Source organism: Macaca fascicularis, chromosome 18, assembly GCF_037993035.2.
Source record: "Macaca fascicularis isolate 582-1 chromosome 18, T2T-MFA8v1.1".
Classification (NCBI taxonomy): domain Eukaryota; kingdom Metazoa; phylum Chordata; class Mammalia; order Primates; family Cercopithecidae; genus Macaca; species Macaca fascicularis.
In genome coordinates, this window is record NC_088392.1 from 1,564,006 (window position 1) to 1,583,175 (window position 19,170).

Sequence of the window (19,170 nt, forward strand, 5' to 3'; positions counted from 1 at the left end):
ACCTGGGACATCGTTCCTCAGAGGTACTGCAATATTCCCCCTGGTCAGACGCACACATCGCTGTAAAGCATCCTTTTTGAATTCTGTTTTCAAGGAATTAAAAAATATCCGAGTTGTTCATGGCTGGCTGAGATCTTCCTTTGAAAAGCACGACACAGAACTGAAATATTCCAATCTGCCAGATAACTCCACCCTCCGCAGAAACACCTCTGGAACCTCAGGGGGTGAGCTGTGCATGGTAATAGCAGAAACGCCCTCCTAAAACACTGAACCTGAACAACAGCGCATTCCTAATTCAGCACTGTCCTGGGACCTCTCTGCTCACCAGGTGTCTCTGCCACGGGTTTCCTGCGGCAGCCCCTGACCAGCCAAGGGCACCTCAGGCCCTCTTGGGGAAGATAAATCCTATTTGGTGAAAATGGACTTGAGAATAAAAGTCTTCCAAAGCTTCATTTCTGCATAAGATGTTCTCTTTCCACAGGGAACCATTAAATGCCCCAGCAGTGGGCACAGGCCAGCGGCAGACCCGGGCACACAGAGGTTCGGAGGGTGGCCCTGACTGCCAGGGAGGCTCCAGCCCAAACATAGAGGCCTTGGCCAATTTCCTCCGAGTTGCCACGGCGACCGTGCTGGCAGCAGCCCGGCTGGCCAAAATAACTTAGAAAACAGGAGCCCTGGGGCGGGAAGCAGGGCACGCCCGCCTCCCAGCTGACAGCGAAGCAGCTATTTCCTGAGCCTCAGAAGGGAGCGGGGCCTCCTCTCTGCAGAGGGAAGCCCGGGGCCTGCTCCTGGGTGGACACAGCGAGGAGCCAGACCCTGGAAGCCCAAACACCACTCCCATCCCGCCTGGGAAATTATTTACAACATTCTCTTTTCATTGTCCCAACAAATGGTTATTGAATATCTATTCTTCGCACCTGCCGAGCACTTTCGAAATAAAGAACAAGGCACAGCCCCTCCCTCAAAGTGCCCCGTGAAGACCTAAGTCCAGTGAGATGGAAGGGGTGGGGGCCACAGCGGTGTGGGCCAGGCTCCCGGCCACACACAACCGCCCTGCGGATGCAGCTCGCGACCCTGGTACACTGACCTCAGCTCTGCCAGGACGTACAGCCCCTTCTCGGGGGGTCCGGTTGACAGACTGCCTCTTGGGCTCAGGGCTGGCCACGTCCTTTACAACAAAGCTTGACTTTCTGTGCTAAGTCTAATCTATAAAACCCAGTTTGCCTTGCTTTGCAATTGATCTCAGACTTATTCATTTATTCATTTATATCCAGGCTCATCCCAGAAATAACGTGAAGTAGTTTCTATCACTTGTTAAAGGCTGGAGAGTCAATGTAATCATTTAACAATGTGATATAAATAATTAACATCATTGAATAATTAATCATCAAAATGCAGTAATAATGGTAATAAAAAGAAAGGAGAAAACAGCACGGGTGTCCCACAGGAAAACATAATATGTACACTTAACGTATGTGATACATAAAGAAGCTTTTCCAGCAACTTCTTGACACCATAAAAGGAGGAAGGGGCTCTTCTCAGCTCTGGCCTCTCCTGCTCGGAGCCCCCACTCCTAAAGCCGAAAACCACGGTGGTCTCTGGAGGGGCAAGGACCCAGCAGAGAGGTTTCACAAGCAGCCTGGAGAGCCAGCAGCTCAGCTCTGCGGGGTTCTCAGGGAAGAGTGCAGCTCCAGAGGGCCCAGGGTGCTGGTGAGGGTGAGGGTCACAGCTTCACTCGTTCTGCTCAAGGAGCATTTGGGGGGAACGAGCCCGGTGGGTGCTGGGGAGGACTGTGTCCTGAACCCACCTGGGAGGCCACCTGCTTCCGGGTCAGAAGGGACCCCAAGTTCACCAGGGTCCCCACATCTGATGCCACCAGGAAGTCTGCCCACCTCAAAATAGTGTAACAACTGGCGTCCTTGTGAGACTAGGCCTCAAGGGGCACAGACTGGCCTCGTGTGCATCTTCCCGGATAAGCCTAGAGTTACCTGTAAAGTCACAGGAGGATGCCGGCGGTGCCCTCCCCCTGCGGCTGCTGTTACGCAGTCACGTGTGCACGGAGGCAGGGAAGTGGCCCTTGCCACTGGGCATGCGCTGAGCACCTGCCAAGCCAGACACGGCGCCCAGTGCGGCACAGCCCACCCTGGGGGCCCGGCAGACCCGGCTCCATGGGGATAACTGCCCCCTGTGCTTCCTTCCAGGAGGCAAAGCAGTAAAATCTTCAGCCCGGGCCGAGGGGCTGGGGCTGCACGCTGTCCTGCAGCACCCCCGCGCCTCTGACTGGGGTGTAGGGGCTGGGTTCCGGCCGCACTGCGCCTGTTGCAGGCCCAGGGTCAGTGATTCACACTGTGAACGACCAGGGAGTGTACTGGAGGTCCCACCCGACCGGGACAATTGCACAGGCGTGGAAGCCTCCGCCCCGACGTATCCCAGAGGGGCCACCTCGGTGGCCACACTCTGGTGGGACCGACTTTCACCCCGTAAAGAGAGATCAGGAGTGGGGCGACATTCCTGCATGGCACAGTCAGGTAGAAAACTCTTCTGCTGAAATGCCCTGGCTCAAGCTCTGAGGACTGGAACCAGCTCTGGAAGGCGGCGCCAGGACCACAGGCAGCCCGGGTGGGAAGGGCCTCTGGCGGGGCTCTCTCCCACCCTCATCGGCCTTGGCTCCCACTGACCCCAAAGACCTAGAACCCAGGCACGGGCAGGGAAGACGTTTGGGGAGCAGAGGGTCATGAACCGCAGGCAGCACGGGTTTGGTTGGAGCGCTGATTTTCAAAAATGATCGAGACGTTGGACTTTTTAAAAGAGAGTAGGGAATGATACGGAAAATATGACCCTCATTACAGACTCGGAGGTCCCTGCTTGCCAAGCTCCTCCAGCTTCACCTCCGCACAGGGGGGTTGGGGGGGAAGCAGACACGAGGCCTTCGGGATGGGCACAGACAGGGTGCACGGGGACCAGCCTGGGGTGACCTGGACAGAGGAGACCCCAGGCAGTGGGAGAGGGGCCCAGGCCCAGGGGTGCCCACCCCACTCACTCGCTGCTATTCGGAAGTGGGGAGTTATTTGTGGTTTGTTTACCTGGAAACTTTATTTCTGACACAGAGAAGAGAAAATGAAAGAAAAGGCTGGGGTCATGGTAGCTCGGGGAAAACTTGAAAGCTGGACATTTACGGGGCTCTGCGGGGTGTGGGGGGTCGGCGGGGGGGGAGGGTGGCTGCGGGGGGGGGGAGGGCGGCTGCAGCGGGGGAGGGTGGCTGTGGGGAGGGGGCCAAGGAAAGTTGGCGGGGGCGGGGAGGTCGGAGGAAGGGGGGAGGGGAAGAGGAGGGCGGCAGGGGGCGGGGCGGAGGTCGGGGAGACGGTGTCGGGGGGAGCTGGGGCGCCTCTGCGCCTCTGTCAACGCCGCCGACCCTCTGTCCGGAACCACCCCGTCCACGCCCGTGTCCGCGCCGCGCTCTCCCCCAGGACCCCGCCGCGAGCGCTCGGAGGAACCCGCTCCGAGCCCAGGACGCCCCGCACCGCAGCTCCCCCGGCCGCAGGCGCCTCTGCCCCGGGCGCACCGGGGACTCCTGGGGTCCCGGGGGAGCGACGAGGACGCGGAGGGGGCTTGGGCGCCCCCAAACCCCGACCCAACCCCGCGCCCTCCGGGACGGACCCACCTGGGGCGGCTGCGGCGGCGCCCTCGTCGCGCTGGTTAAACTCGAAGAGAAACTCGAAGTCGAACTCCTGGTCCTCCAGCCCCGTCATGGCGGGTCGGGCCGGGGCCGGGGCCGGGGTCGCGGCGGCCCGGGGTTCGGTTCTCCCGGCGCTGCCCGCGCGTCCTCCGCGTAACGTGACCCCCGCCCCTCCCCCCGTCCCGCCCCGCCCCCGCCCCCCGGGCGTTTCCGGGTTTACATAAACAACCGGCTCGCGGCCGCCGGCTTCCGAGTTTTAAATAAACTCCCTGGGCCGAGCACAGGCCGAGGGCTCGCGTCCTCCCCGCCCCCTCGCGCGCGCGCGACCCCAGGGGTCCCCGGCCTCGTGTGCCCTGGGGGTCCCGGTCGGGCGCAGGCTCCTCCCGACCCGGGGGTGGGGGCGTCGGGACCCCACGGTTCCGGCCCCCGGGCACGAGTGGCACCAGGTCCCTAAGGCTACGCCCCGGGCGACCGAATTTTTAAAAAAGTTTTAAAAAACAAGTTTTCAATCAGGGCCTCCTCGGGAAAGCGGCTGCACCGGCGACCCCCGAGCACCACGTGCGCGCCCTGCGGAGCCCCGGGAGGGGGGAGGTCCCAGCCCGAGGCCGCCAACGCTGGGAACCCCGATTTCAGCCCGACGGCGCCGGGAAGCGCAGGGATTCCCGCTGGGTTCATGGCGCGCCCCTCGGCCTGCAACCCCCTGCGGGGGGCCCGGCACCCACCGCCCTCTCCTGCGAGTCCCCAGCCTACAAACATCCGCCCTGCGTGCCCCCGCCCCGCAGGGAACCCGCTGGTCCTTCCAGGGGCACCTCCAAAGATGACCTCCTTGAGCGGGGCGGGAAGGAGGGTTCGGGTCCCACCCCCGGCGGCCCGAAGCTTGTGTGCGGCTGGGATCCGGCTGGGATCGGGAAGGCCGGGCTGCTTAGCTGGGGGCCGCCCTGGGCCTGCCTCTCCCGCCGCGTGTCCTAACTTCCCCCGAGGTCTCGGCACCACATACACCAGATATCTGGAATAGCAGGAGATGGAGGGAGGCTGAGGGCGGAGGGGAGTCGGCCCGGGTGGAGGGGTGCGCGTGTCAAGGCTGGCAACCCCAAAGCTCCTCGGAGCGCTCCCTCGGGCCTGCCCCGCTGGCACTGCCTTTTCCAGAGGCGAGAAACCCGCCAGTCCCAGGTGGCCCCGGGCTTCTCCTGAGACCCTTTCACTGGCTGGTTATCTGCAGTGATTAGCCATCGTTCGGTGTGGCCTGATTTAGTTTCTAATAATACTTCTGATTTTGGTATGCATGTTGGAGCGTTGTTTTGTTTTAGTTTGCTGTTTTTGCTGACCTTGGGCAAGTGGAAGTTCTGTTTTCTGTGGAGAAGCCACAACGTTTCATTTTTTCTCTTTTCATTGTACAGGTTTTTTTGTTTGTTCGAGACAAAGTCTCGCTCTGTCACCCAGGCTGCAGTGCAGTGGCGCAATCTCTGCTCACTGCAACCTCGACCTCCCAGGTTCAAGCGATTCTCCTGCCTCGGCCTCCCGAGTAGCTGGAACTACAGGCACCTGCCACCACGCTCAGCTAATTTTTGTATTTTTAGTAGAGATGGGATTTCACCATGTTGACCACGATGGTCTCGATCTCTTGACCTTGTGATCCGCTTGCCTCGGCCTCCCAAAGTGCTGGGATTACAGGCCTGAGCCGCGGCGCCCGGCCTGTACATTTTTTTTTTTTTAAACTCCAGCCACCTTTTTACCCGCACCATAAAATTATACACAAATGACAGCCCTTATCATCTGTTTAGACTAAAACTTTTTGCTAAACTGTTCCGCCTGCTGGTGGCCCCAGGCCGCGGGCCCTGCAGGGATGGAGGCTCACTGCGCCCCTGTCCTAGGACTGCACTGGTCTCCATCCCAGAGAAGGGGTCGGTGGCGCAGCTCCCCTGCTGCTCCTAGGAGTCACCCTGCCCCCCCCAGCCCCCTGGCCCCCCGCCCCGCCCCCGCCGCCAGTGCTGGGCTTCTTTCCTGCAAATGGTTCAGAGCTATTGGTCCAGATTCAAAGCTGCCCGTTCCACAGACACTGGGTGTCTCCATGGAAGTGTTTAGCTTGGACGCATCCTCCCAGAGGTTGGGGATGTCTGCGGAGGCAGAGGCCCCGCTGGGTGTGATGAAGCGGGGTGCCAGCGCCGTGCCATTTTCTAATCTGAGCTGGGAAACAACGCCGTGAAGTGGCAGAGAACAGGGTGAGCTTTGTTCGGTCCCAGCCCGTGGGGCATTCTGTCTGGAGCGACTTCTGACTGGGTGGCTACCTACAGGCCTGTACTTCTCTGCATTCTCCATGAGGAAGCAAGCCCGGGGCCTTTAGGAACCAGGACGCCTAATGAGCGTCCACCCAGATGGTCCCGAAACCCGACGGACGCAGGGGAGGCGCCCAGGTCCTCAGATGGGCCAAGAGTGGTTTCGTGGGGCCTACTCAGAAGGACTAAGCGTTTTTCCCGGTGGTCTCAGTGATGGCCGGTGTGGAAACCACGCGTGCCTCGGCGAAGGCTGGTGTGGAAACCACGCGTTCCCCCATGCCACTGGCCTGGGTGTCTCAAGGACTAGATCACACTTTCCGGCTGGCCCAGTTCTGCAGCCCTCATGAAATACACCCATGTCGGTCGGGGCGTCACTGCCCGGCGCACTGCCTTGCAGCAGGGACCTTTTCGAGCTTATTTTCTTCAATAGGAAACACGAAAAATAGCCACTACCCCGTCGGGTTTTTTCCTTGTGTAAAACAAAATGGCTCCTTACTACAGGTCGGCCACCGGCTCTTCAGGTACAGAGATCTGAACTTGGCAAGACCTGCTTTTCTAAAGGGAGTGATGATAAACACTGCAGCGTAAGTGTCCCAGGATTTAAAACCGAAACTCCAACAACAACAACAAAAAAAATTTTTTTAAACTCTACTACTAGCAAGAGCACATTGTGTAAAACACTGACACGGAACATGATGTTTAAACACGTAAACATTTCCTAACATTGGGATGAAATGGTGTCTACCTCCCGTCCCGTGAAGCGTCAGGGCACCGACAACACGGATCCCCTCCGTGGAGCTCACGGCCCCGTGCTCAACTCTAAGACCCGCGAGTTCTCCCGAGCTGCTGGAGCCCGGGTCTCAAGCAAGCCCCGCAGTTACTAGGGTCGCGCAGGAAGCGGCAGCGCTCGGAAGGACGTCTACCCTTATGAAATGCGTACGTTGGCAGGTGTGCTGGCGCCCTTTAAATAAATTACATAAAATGTTTCAGAGCTGGTAAGGAATGTGGAAAAGCGTCTCCCAATTTCCATTAGCATTTGCAATCCCTAATCCCTAACTCGGGCGCTCACACCTCTCCAGGGGTATTTTCAAAGCCACCTGCAGGAGCCCACCCAGCACCGCCAGCCAAGTTGCGGGGGGGAGGGTGGAATGTGAGGCTGCGCCGCAGGGGGCTCTCAGCGCCCCCGACACCAGGTTTCAGGGACCCACACTGTGCGGTCTTTTTTTCACTATAAAGAAGCAGCTCGAAACTTGGCGGTTCCTTTTCAAACTCGCCTGAAACATCTTCTCTGGCTGGAACTCCTGCCTATAGGATTTCAAAATGGCTTAAATTCGGGCTGTGTCGCGGCCGCGCTTTGGGTCTTCTGGTCCTGCAGGTCCAGGCGCCGGCGTGATGGGCTCGGCCCTGGGGCGTTCGGGGGCGCGGCGCGGGGGAGACGCCGCCACGAGCTCGGGGTGGGGTTGGGGGGCGCAGAACCCCCAAACCGCGCTCTTGGCGCCAGAGGGTGGCCCTGCCTCGCTCGGGAAGACACGGGGCATCCTTCACGCCCAAGGAAACCTCCCTTCCTCCCTCCCACGTGCCCTCTGCGGTCCTGACGGCCCAGCCTCGCCCGTCCCCAAATCGCTGGCCTGCGAGCCGCTTCCTCGGCGGGACCCGCAGCGGCCTCGGCTCGCGCCCTCAGCGCTGGGACAGAGGAGACACCTATTGGCAGAAGGCGCGCTCGGAACCGGGCTTTCGGGAGCTGGGGGAACGCCGTTCGCGGTCCACGCCGCGCCGCTCCCTGGGCGCACAGACCCGGCCGGCCTCGCCCTCGGGCCGGGACCCCTCCGTGCGGGAGACGGGGGCAGGGGCGGGGGCGCGTCCCGGGCCATGGGGGGCGCGGGGGGCCGGGGACGGCGGCCGCGCGGGGCTTACCTTCCTCTGCCGACTTCATGGTGCCGCCGGCGCGCGGCGCGGGCCCCAAAGTTTCTCCGCTCCCGAAGACCGCAGCCGCAGGGCCAAGTGGAAACTTGGAAGGGACTGGAAAGCTGGTGCTTGGCATCCGCGCGGCGGCGGCGGGGAGCGGAGCAGCGGGCGGAGGCACGGGAGGAGCGGGCGCCCCGCGCTGCCCGGGTCGGGTCTCCGGGAAGGCAGCCCTCGCCCCGGGCTCAGCGCCGCGCGCCCCGGAGGAAAGTCATCGAGGGGCGTGTGCGCGCGTGGCGGGGCCCGGCCTCGGCCCTGGGACCTGCGCGGTGCCTCCGAACCCTGCCCGCGCCCCAGTGCCCGCGCCCGGCCGCTGGGATCTGGCGCGGCGACTCCGCCGGCGAGTTCGGAGCCTCTGAGTCTCGCTCTGACGCAGGGCCGCGCTCTGCCTCCTGCCTTTTTAAAGCTGGAAAACACCTCCCCCGCCTCCCCGCCGGCCCGGCGGCTCCCGCGCCCCCTCCCTGCCGTGACATCACGCCCCTGCTGCCCGGGCCCGCGCGGGGCCCCGGGGACGAGTCGCAGAGCGTCCGCCCCTCCCCGCGCCGCTGCAGCCCCTTGCCCTGGGGCAGGGGCGCACGGGGAGGGGCGCGCACGGGGAGGGGGGGCGCATGGGGTGGGGGGCCGCACGGGGAGGGGCGCACGGGGAGGGGGGCACATGGGGTGGGGGGCCGCACGGGGAGGGGCGCACGGGGAGGGGGGCACGGGGAGGGGGGCACACGGGAGGGGGGTGCACGGGAAGGGGATGGGGGCGCAGGGGCGGGAACAGGGACTCCGGGGGCAGGGCAGGGCAGGGGGGCGCTGGGGCTGGCGGGGGAAACGGGGGCGAACGGGCCAGACGGGACGCCTGAGTCCACACGGGTGTCCGGAGAGAGCCCGGCCCTGCTGGAAAAGGGGCGGGGGGCGGGGGCGGGGGCAGGGGAGGGGTGCGGAGAAAGCCCGGCATGCTGAAGTCATTATGTAAAATCGCAGGCTTCCCCCGCTGTGGAAATTTGGAAAAGCGCTTCACTGGCAGGCCCTAGAAAGGAAATTCCCATCCCGCTAAATTGCTAACAGATTGCGTGGCCGTCCCGGGCGTCGAGTTATTGTCATTTTTATTCTGTAAATATCTGCGCGACCCAGACGGCCTGTGGCAGGGGCCGGCGTGGGGAGGCCGAGGGACGCGCTCACCTGCCCTAGCCGCCCGGAGGGCTGCGTTTTGTGGGCGCGACTGGGAGGCTTCTGACGGGGGGAGGGCCCCCCGGCAACTCACACTTTCCTCCGTCACGTCTCCCTGCGTCTCCTCGGGCTCAGCTCAGCTGCCAACACTGCACCGCATTTTCTTGTTGGCTTTGGATGGAGGGGATTGGAGGTTAAAGTGTCTGGTGTGTAGAAATCATAAATCGATTGCACGACACCCTTATGTGATTTAAACTAAACCCAAAGGCTAAACTCGTGTCTGCTGCGGGGCCCAGGAGGTCGTCCACAGACCCCCAGGGATCACTGTGCCCCGTGGGTGCCCCCCACAATCGCCTCCTCCCTGCCGGGGGAGGCGGTCGGGCGCTGCAGAACCCGCGAAGGTGCGCGGCCAGAGCCCGTCCATCCACGTCCCAAGGCCTGGCTCCATTCGGCCGCCCCGACTCAGCACAAATGGAACCCCGCTTTTCCACCGCAGGCCTCGGCCTGGAGAGACGCGCTCAGATTAGCGGGGTGGTGGCCGCCTCGCCCCTGCGGCGTCGGGGCCATTTCCAGGGGTCTCTACCTGCGGGGCCCCTCCCGCGCCGAGCCAGGCCTGGCACGCGCCCCAGAGCACCGGGCGCTGGGAGGGGAGGAGGGGGCCGCGGGAGGACGCCCAGGCCAGTGGGCGGGGGTTCTGGGGGGCTCCAGCGAGGCCGCGCCCCCACGCCCCTCCCTCTCCCCTCCCCTCTAGATCTTCCCTCCGCGAGTGTCCCCAGGCCTGGGGCCAGGATTTGGCCGGGAGAGTTTCCGTCCCCCACCCCCCCCCTTCTCCCCACCTCCAGGACGGGGCGGGCGGAGACTCGCCGGGAGGAGGGAATCCCGAGGCCAGGTCTGGCGGGGCGCGCCCAGTCGGTCACGTGGGAGACTGAGCCCCCCGACCCCAGCTGCGGGCCTCGAGCCCGGGACCGACCTGGCGAGGCTGCCCTTGGCTACTGAGGGGCCGGGGCCGGGGCGGGGGCGGCCGGCTCTTCCTCCTCCTCCCGCCCCTCCCCTTCCTCCGCTGCCTCCTCCTCCTCCTTCAATAAATAATTTTTTCGCCCCATGCAGAAAAGCTCCCTTTTCCTGTCTGCTCTCAAAGCCCTCCTTATCCCCCCGCCCGGGTGACGGAATCCCGGGTCTGTTTCCCTCTGTTTAATGCCGTTGCCGGGACCACGGTGGCCGCGCGCCAGGCGCAGGGAGTTCCGGAGGCGGCGGCCCAGAGCGCGGCCAGCTCGCCCGGCCTGTGCGCCCCGGCCCGGCCTCTGCGGCCACCGCGGGCCCCGGCTCTGCTCCCCGCGCGCCCTGCGCCCCTTTCCTCTTCCTCCTGCCTCCTGGCAGGTTTGTTTATAGCCGCTACTAGGGGAGACGTTACACGGGTTTTATTTTAGGATTGGTGATGACTAACAAAGTTAAAAGGAGCTTAGGACAGAAAACAAAACTATTTTTAGACGACTGTTGTTTCTATGGATTATTGGGGCAAATACACCCCTAGAAGCTTACCGTTTTAAAAGCCCATTGGGGTGCCAAATCCCTTCTCCTGGAGCGCGCTTGGGTGTTCATCCACCCCGTCCAATATTTTCTAGAGCTTGGGTGGTCACTGTTGCTGGGGCTTCCTGGCCTCATGTGTGAGCACCGGGGCTATGGAGACGCCATCCTGGCAGATGCGGGCGTCTCCAGCACGGAGCTGCCCCGAAGTTCAACGCTCCATCCCGTCCCGTCTTCGGAGGGCCGGTGCCACCTGCCCCGCGTGGGGCTTTCCATCCTCAGGGGTGCTCCGCACAGGCGGTGCCGCCTGGGGCTCCCTGGCAGGTGCGCCAGCCAGGGGCAGGTGCGCCCACCCTTTCCTCCCCCGACTGAACCGCAGGCCAGATGCCACTTCCTGCTGGGGAAAATCACTTAATACAACTGTAGTTCACTGCGAATGTTCTGTTCCTGCAGTTTTGCGTTCTGGCCCACAGCGGTGGTCACTTGAGAGCTTCTCCCATCAGGGGCCTTCGAGGGTCTGACTCAACTCAGAATCCACCCTCTTCCTGAGGCACCTTCCAACCAACAGGGAAGGGCCCCCACCATGTCCAGAGACTCTTGAGACCATCTGGAGAAATGGGCATTTATTTAGCCAGGGTCTGGAGACTAGGATTAAATTAGCAAACCAGAATTATAGAAAAGGCTATTTACTTTTAAGTAAACTGCCGAGATTTTTTTTTTTTTTAAGTCAGTGTGAGTGAACCTCACAGCCATGGTTGGAGCTGAGAAAGAAATATTTCCCTTTAGTTATACACCTGTGTCAGCACCTTCTGACTTGCCTTCTAAAGTCTGGGGTGTTTCTGGGATCCATAAATTTGGGGTTCAGAGTTTCTACACCATATTGTTACTTGTGAAACATCTCTTTGACCACGCCCCTTCCCTGGAGCGTTGCTAAGGACTTCATAGGTTTCCCTGTCTAAACTCGGCCTGAACGCCCACCTCAGGGACTACCACCATGTCTAAAAACTCAGATCACCAACGGATCAGTCAACTTTCCTACCCTAGATGTGTGTCCAGGGCATGAGGATCAAGGCCAAACTGCTCAGCAGGGCACTTGATGCCCTTCAGCCCACGTCCCCTCCTGGAGTGGCCAGGCAGGAACCTCCTGACCTAAAAGCCACTCCCAGTCATTCTCACCCACTCCAGGACTTTGGAGGCATCTCTCCCCAACGCCATTCAGTCAATCCCCAAGTGCTTGCTGCACCCCAGTCCCCTCTCCTCCCTCTGCCCAGGATCCTGATTGATTTTTTTCCTGCTCTGTCATGCAGGCTGGAGTGCAGTGGCATGAACATGGCTCACTGCAGCCCCAACTTCCTGGGCCCAAGTGATTCCTCACGTCTCAGCCTTCTGAGTAGCTGGGACTATAGGCACGTCACCACACCTGGCTAATGTATTTCTAATTTTATTGATTTTTTTGCAGAGATGAGGTCTTGCTATGTTGCTCAGGCTGGTCTTGAATTCCTGGGCAACTCTGGGACATGGTTAAAGAGATGTTTCGGCCGGGCGCGGTGGCTCAAGCCTGTAATCCCAGCACTTTGGGAGGCCGAGAGGGGCGGATCACAAGGTCAGGAGATCGAGACCATCCTGGCTAACCCGGTGAAACCCCGTCTCTACTAAAAAATACAAAAAACTAGCCGGGCGAGGTGGCGGGCGCCTGTAGTCCCAGCTACTCGGGAGGCTGAGGCAGGAGAATGGCGGGAACCCGGGAGGCGGAGCTTGCAGTGAGCTGAAATCCGGCCACTGCACTCCAGCCTGGGTGACAGAGCGAGACTCCGTCTCAAAAAAAAAAAAAAAAAAAAAAAGATGTTTCACAAGTAACAGCATGGTGTAGAAACTCTGAACCCCAAATTTATGGATCCCAGGAACACCCCAGACTTTAGAAGAAAAGTCAGAAGGTGCTGACACAGATGTGTAACTAAAGGGAAATCCTTCTTTCTCAGCTCCCACCATGGCTGTGAGGTTCATTCACACTGATTTAAAAAAAAAATCTCAGCAATATACTTAAAAGTGAATAGCTTTTTCTACAATTCTGGTTTGCCAATTTAATTCTAATCTCCAGACTCTGGCAAAATACATGCTTACTTATTTTTTCTTTTTCTTTCTTTCTTTTTTTTTTTTTGAGATGGAGTCTCGCTCTGTTGCCCAGGCTGGAGTGTAGTGGTGCGATCTCGGCTCACCGCGACCTCCGCCTCCCAGGTTCAAGTGATTCTCCTGCCTCAGCCTCCCAAGTAGCTGGGATTACAGGCACCCACCACCATGCCCGGCTAATTTTTGTACTTTTAGTAGAGATGGGGTTTCACCATGTTGGTCAGGCTGGTCTTGAGTTCCTGACCTCGTGATCTGCCCACCTCAGCCTCCCAAAGCGCTGGGATTACTGGCATGAGCCACCACGCCCAGCCGATAAATGCTCATTTCTTGAACTCCTGGGCTCAAAAGATCCTTGTGCCTCAGGCTTCTAAAGCGCTGGGATTACAGTCATGAGCCGCTGCACCCAGCCCTAAGGGCCTCTCTGACAAGTCTCCGCTTGCCTCCTCTGAAGACCCTACTGTGGTGGTTAAAAGACAGGCCTCTGGCCTCAAACCGCCTGAGCTTGTTTGATGGCCTAGAACATGGCCCATCCTGGAGAACGTTACTTGTGCGCTTGAGAAGAACGTGTATTCTGCTGCCGTTGGGTGGAGTGTGCTGGCTATAGATATCTGGCAGGTCTGATTGGTTGATACTGTTGTTCAGGCCTTCTGTTTCCTTGTTAACTGCCTGGTTGTTGTATCCATTACTGGAAGTGGGGTATCGAAGTCCCCATTCTCTGTTGTTGAACTGCTTCTCCCCTCATTCTGTGAGTTTTTGCTTCACAGATTTTGGAACTCTCTTATTAGCTGCACATACGTTTACAATTGTTGTATCTTTCTCACGGATTAGTGCTTTTATCATTGTGAAACATTCCTCCTTAATAACACCTTTTTAAAAAAAGCCTGTTTTGTCTAACAGCAGCCACTCCACCTTTCCTTCGTGTGTCATCTTTTGCCATCGTTTTAGTCTATAGTGTGCCTTTGAATAGACAGTGTGTGTCCTGTAGACAGCATAATGTTGGGTCATGTTTTCTTAATTCAGTCTGACAGTCTTTGCTTTCTGATTGGTTGTTAAATGCACTCACATTTAATGTTATTGAACTTTACTTTTCATTTCTATTCTATTCCACTTTACTTTCCATTTTCTATTTTTTCTTATGTCTTCCCCTCATTTAATTATTTATTGATTTATTTGCATTAAGTGAATTATTTTCTAGTGTAGTTTTTGAACTTTTGTTGTTTTAGTGATTGCTCTAGTATGTACCATATACATTTTGACTCCAGTGACACACAAAAACACTATTCCTATGTAGCTAGCTCCATTCCCTTCCCCCTTTTATACATTCTACATTATAAACAGTAATGTTACAAACCTAAGAATACGTTGTGATAACCATTATTTTACCATCTGTAGTTATTTCTTTAGTCCAATATAGCTTTGTTCTCATTCATTTCCTTTGTATTGTTACTGGCACTATGCATATATTGCATTTCTGTAAGTTACAGGCCCAACATTATATTTTATATACATTATTTTATACAATCACTTTTCACACCAGTTACAGAAAGAGAAAAATCTGTATTTGTACCATCTTATGAAATTACATAATTACCTTAAGAGGCACTCTGTTTTTTTCCTGTGATTTCAAATTACTGTCTGAAGTTTCTTGCTTACTGCCTGAAGAACTTTAGTATTTTTTGTGAGGTGGGTCAGCTAGCAACAAACTCTCAGTTTGTCTGAAAACGTCTTTATTTCACCTTCATTCTTGAAAGAAAGCTCTGCTGAGTATAGGATTTGGGACTGACAGGTTTCCTTCCTTCCTCCCTCCCTCCCTCTGCCTCCCCCTCCTCTCCTCCCCTCCCCTCCCCTTCCCTCTCCTCTCCTCTCCCCTTCCTCTCCTCTCCTCTCCCCTCCCCTCCCCTTCCCCCTCTTCTCCTCCCCTCCCCTCCCCTTCCCTCTCCTCTCCTCTCCCCTCCCCTCCCCTTTCCCCTCCTCTCCTCCCCTCCCCTCCCCTTTCCCCTCCTCTCCTCCCCTCCCCTCCCCTTCCCTCTCCTCTCCCCTCCCCTTCCCTCTCCCCTCCCCTTCCCTCTCCTCTCCTCTCCCCTCTCCTCTCCCCTCACCTCCCCTTCCCTCTCCTCTCCTCTCCCCTCGCCTTCCCTCTCCTCTCCCCTCCCCTTCCCTCTCCTCTCCCCTCCCCTCCCCTTCCCTCTCCTCTCCTCTCCCCTCCCCTCCCCTTCCCTCTCCTCTCCTCTCCTCTCCCCTCCCCTCCCCTCCCCTTCCCTCTCCTCTCCTCTCCCCTCCCCTCTCCTCTCCTCTCCCCTCCCCTCTCCTCTCCCCTCCCCTTCCCTCTCCTCTCCCCTCCCCTCCCCTTCCCTCTCCTCTCCCCTCCCCTTCCCTCTCCTCTCCTCTCCCCTCCCCTTCCCTCTCCTCTCCCCTCCCCTTCCCTCTCCTCTCCTCTCCCCTCCCCTTGCCTCTCCTCTCCTCTCCCCTCCCCTTGCCTCTCCTCTCCTCCCCTCCTCTCCCCTTCCCTCTCCTCTCCTCTCCCCTTCCCTCTCCTCTCCTCTCCCCTCCCCTCCCCTTCCCCCTCTTCTCTTCCCCTCCCCTCCCCTTCCCTCTCCTCTCCTCTCCCCTCCCCTTTCCCCTCCTCTCCTCCCCTCCCCTCCCCTTCCCTCTCCTCTCCCCTCCCCTCCCCTCTCCTCTCCCCTCACCTCCCCTTCCCTCTCCTCTCCTCTCCCCTCCCCTTCCCTCTCCTCTCCCCTCCCCTCCCCTTCCCTCTTCTCTCCTCTCCCCTCCCCTTCCCTCTCCTCTCCTCTCCCCTCCCCTTCCCTCTCCTCTCCTCTCCCCTCCCCTTCCCTCTCCTCTCCCCTCCCCTCCCCTTCCCTCTTCTCTCCTCTCCCCTCCCCTTCCCTCTCCTCTCCTCTCCCCTCCCCTCCCCTTCCCTCTCCTCTCCCCTCCCCTTCCCTCTCCTCTCCTCTCCCCTCCCCTTCCCTCTCCTCTCCTCTCCCCTCCCCTTCCCTCTCCTCTCCTCTCCCCTCCCCTCCCCTTCCCTCTCCTCTCCTCTCCTTTGGCTGTTATCCCACTGCCTCTAGCTCACATCATTGCTGCTCAGAAGTCACTTGTTAACCTTATTGGTGTTCCCTTGTAAGTGATGCATTATTTTATTGTTTTGGCTTTTGAGATTTTCTCATTATTGACTTTCAGCATTTTTACTAATAATGTGTGGGTCTGTGGGCCTCTTCAGGTTTGCCCCAGTTGGAGTTCATTAAGATTCCTGGTTTTGTAGGTTATTTTTAAAAACTAATCTGTGATATTTTCAACCATTATTTCTTTTAATATTTTTTCATCCTTTCTTTCCTCTCCTTTCCTTGTAGTACACCCCTTGTGTGGGCTGGTGCCCTTGAGGGCATCCCTGGGGCCCCTCAGCTCTCCAAGGCTCCCCTTGGTCTCCTTCATTCTATTTGCTCCCTGTTCTGGGCTTGCATAATCTCTACTGATGTATCTTCAAGTTCACTTTCGTTCTTCTGCCAGTTCAAATCGATCGCTGAGCTCCAACAGTGAATGGTTCACTTCAGTGATTGCACCTTCCAACTCCAGAATTTCCACTGGTTCTTTTTTATACTTTCGATCAACAGTCTCTACGTGATGTGACATTGTTGTCCCGCCTTCTTTAATCAAGATTTACTTTAGTTCTCTGAGCATGTAAAGGATGTGTTGGCCTTTTTCCATTCAATCCAATATCTGGTCATTCTCCCAGGCAGTTTCTGTTGTCTGCTTTTTAAAAAATTTAAATGTGAGGGTCACACTCTTGTGTTTCTTTGCATGCCTCCTATTTTGTTGGAAACTGGGCGTTTTAAACAATGTATTATAGCAGCTCTGGATACTGGTCCTCCTGTGGGGCTTGTTATTTGCTTATTTACTTGTCTAGCGACTTCTGAGATTACTGCGGTGAAGCCTGTTCCATACACTGCGCCCTCCGCCAGCAAAGTTACGCCTCTGGCTTGCCCCGTAGGGAGAGGAGGCTTACATGTGCCCAGAGTCACCCTGGAATGACAGGATTTTGATAGAGATCTCTTCCTCTCTTTCTCTGACCACACCCAGCTGTTCAATTCCACCAACAGCCATTGGATTGCTCTCTTGTTTTTAACAATATCTGGGGCATAAATTACTCTACAAACTACTCCAATTAAATGGTGCCTTCTTTGAAGGAAGAGTTTCTGATGTCCACATGTGATGTTTGTTTTGACCCCTGGAGGCCCCTCACAGCTATTACTTTCCTAAATCTAGGCTAAATCTTCTTTAAATCCATGAATGTCCCAAATATGAGCTTTCAGCTTCTCCCATGTTCTGCTGAAAATGAAGTCGGTTCTTTTGGGAGGAGATGAGAAGCTCTTTTCCTTACTGCTTCTCACTCCAGGCAAAATCTCTGAGCCAGGGCTCTGGAGCTGGGGACGGGGACAATGGCCAGCCTCAGTGTGAATGACACCTCCATCTCCAGGAGCTGAGTGCTGAGAGGGCAGCATCCCGAGACCCCGCTGGCCTCTCCTGGCCTGGAATCACTGCCCTGTCAGTAGGGGCAAGGGTAGTCGCGCCCTGTCTTCTCAGTGTGCCACACCCAAGGCCCAGCCTCCTGCCCATGAGTGTGGGGACCGGGCAGAAGGGAGCCCCCACCCCTCCACCGGACTCCCCAGGACATAGCAGCCCCAGCAACAGGCAGATGGGGCAGGATGAGAAACGGTGACATGCTGCCCTCCCAGGGTCACTCTCCCCTACCCACCGTGTCCTCAGCTGCAGCCGACCTGCCAGAGTGGGAGGGGGAGGGGAGGAGGCGGTGACTTTGGTTTAAATACCAAATACATTCACCTTTCCTAGTAAAGGTGATTTAAAAAAATCAGGTCTTTTTCAATAGGTGTGTCTTCACTTGCTGTGTGTCCTTAGGACCATTTCCAGAGACTGTAAATGGCTGGGGGTTTTTAACTCCACCAGTTTCCTGCGGACGGGTTCACAGAGCACATCAGCTCCCGTGTGAGAAGCCACTCGCCCACAGCTCGAGTTTGGATTCCAGTCCCCAGAGCACCTACGGGAGCCAATAGTAACAGCCTTCACCTCGCAGAGTAGATCAATGAGAGGCACCTGCTAATGGCTCAATACAGCGTAATCATTATTTCAGAACAATGCTGTTGTGAATTGAACTGCATCCTCCAAAATGACTCATTAAAGTCCCTGGTCTCTGGGAATGAGACCTCATTTGGTAACTGGCACCTCTGCAGTTGTAACTAGTTAAGATGGTGTCAATTAAGGGGACTCCAGTGATGACTGGTGCCCTCATAAGAGAAGACAGACAAGGGGAATGTGGTGTGCCGACACAGGCAGAGACTGGAATGATGGCCCCGTGTGCCAAGGAGCACCTGGACCACCATGAGCCGGAAGAGGAAGGGAAGGGACCGCCGTGGCAGGTTCCAGAGGGCACTTGGCCATGCTGACCCTCGACTGTGCCTTCTGGCCTCCACAACTGTGAGGTCATGTTTCTGCCATTCAAGCCACGCAGTTTGTGGTCATTTGTGATGGCAGCCCCAGGAAACCAACCCAAAGGGCAGTGGTTTTCTTTTTTCTTTTTTCTTTTTTTTGAGATGGAGTCTCGCTCTGTTGCCCAGGCTGGAGCACAGTGGCACAATCCCGGCTCACTGCAAACTCTGCCTCCCCGGTTCAAGCGGTTCTCCTGCCTCAGCCTCCCAAGTAGCTGGGATTACAGGTGCCCGCCACTGCACCTGGCTAATTTTTGTATTTTTAGTAGAGACGGGGTTTCACCATGTTGGTCAGACTGGTCTCGATCTCCTGACCTCGTGATCCACCCGCCTTGGCCTCCCAAAGTGTTGGGATTACAGGCGTGAGCCACCGCACCCGGCTGGGCAGTGCTTTTCATTCCTTCCGGGATACCATGCCTGTCACAGTGCACTGTGGCCTTTCCTAGAATGTGTGTCCCCTCTCAGGTGGCCCGGCAGCACCCACACCACACCTGTGCCTCCACTAAGACGCTCCCTTCCAGGCCAGTGCCCTCACGTGGGCCCCATGGCCAGGGCACTCCTGCTGGACAGAGCACTCCCTGTGGGATGACCTTTGCTTGAGGACCTCCACTGCCTGGCTCAAACTCCAGGGGGGTCATGGGAATGTTCCTAGTCCCTCCATAACCCATGCGGGGGCATAGCCCACCCAAGGCCAGGGAGGTCCACCTGCTGCTGCCTCGCAGCCACAGGGAACTGCATTCTCTTCCTCTGAAGCCAGGGCCTGAAGAGCGCCCTCCTGGGGAAGCTGTGGACCCTGGGGCTGCCATGGAGACAGGGACTCCAGAGGCCGACTCCATGCCCTGCTCAAGCCCCTGAGTCTAGTGGGACCTGAGAGCCTGCCCCGGGGATCTTCACCTTGGTCAGGAAGCAACTTCCCTTTTCTGCTCAATTGAGTTTAATGTGGATTCTGTCA

At 57.8% G+C, this 19,170-nt stretch overlaps 1 protein-coding gene across 7 annotated transcripts in view; it reads right to left on the reverse strand.

Annotated features, from left to right (window-relative positions):
* NFATC1 (nuclear factor of activated T cells 1) overlaps positions 1–10,060 on the reverse strand; it is a 129,417-nt gene extending 119,357 nt beyond the window's left edge. For 3 of the 7 annotated variants that reach the window (XM_045378102.2, XM_045378101.2, XM_045378103.3), the window contains exon 1: positions 7,864–8,285. In XM_045378102.2, the coding sequence (XP_045234037.2) occupies positions 7,864–7,990 (127 nt within the window). In that variant the 5' untranslated portion in view covers positions 7,991–8,285. Of the gene's footprint in view, positions 1–3,661; positions 3,807–7,863; positions 8,286–9,078; positions 9,238–9,902 lie in introns of those variants that run through there. The other 4 variants (XM_065533594.2, XM_065533593.2, XM_074022336.1 and 1 more) reach the window with 2 other exon arrangements.
* Positions 10,061–19,170: the final 9,110 nt, after the last annotated feature.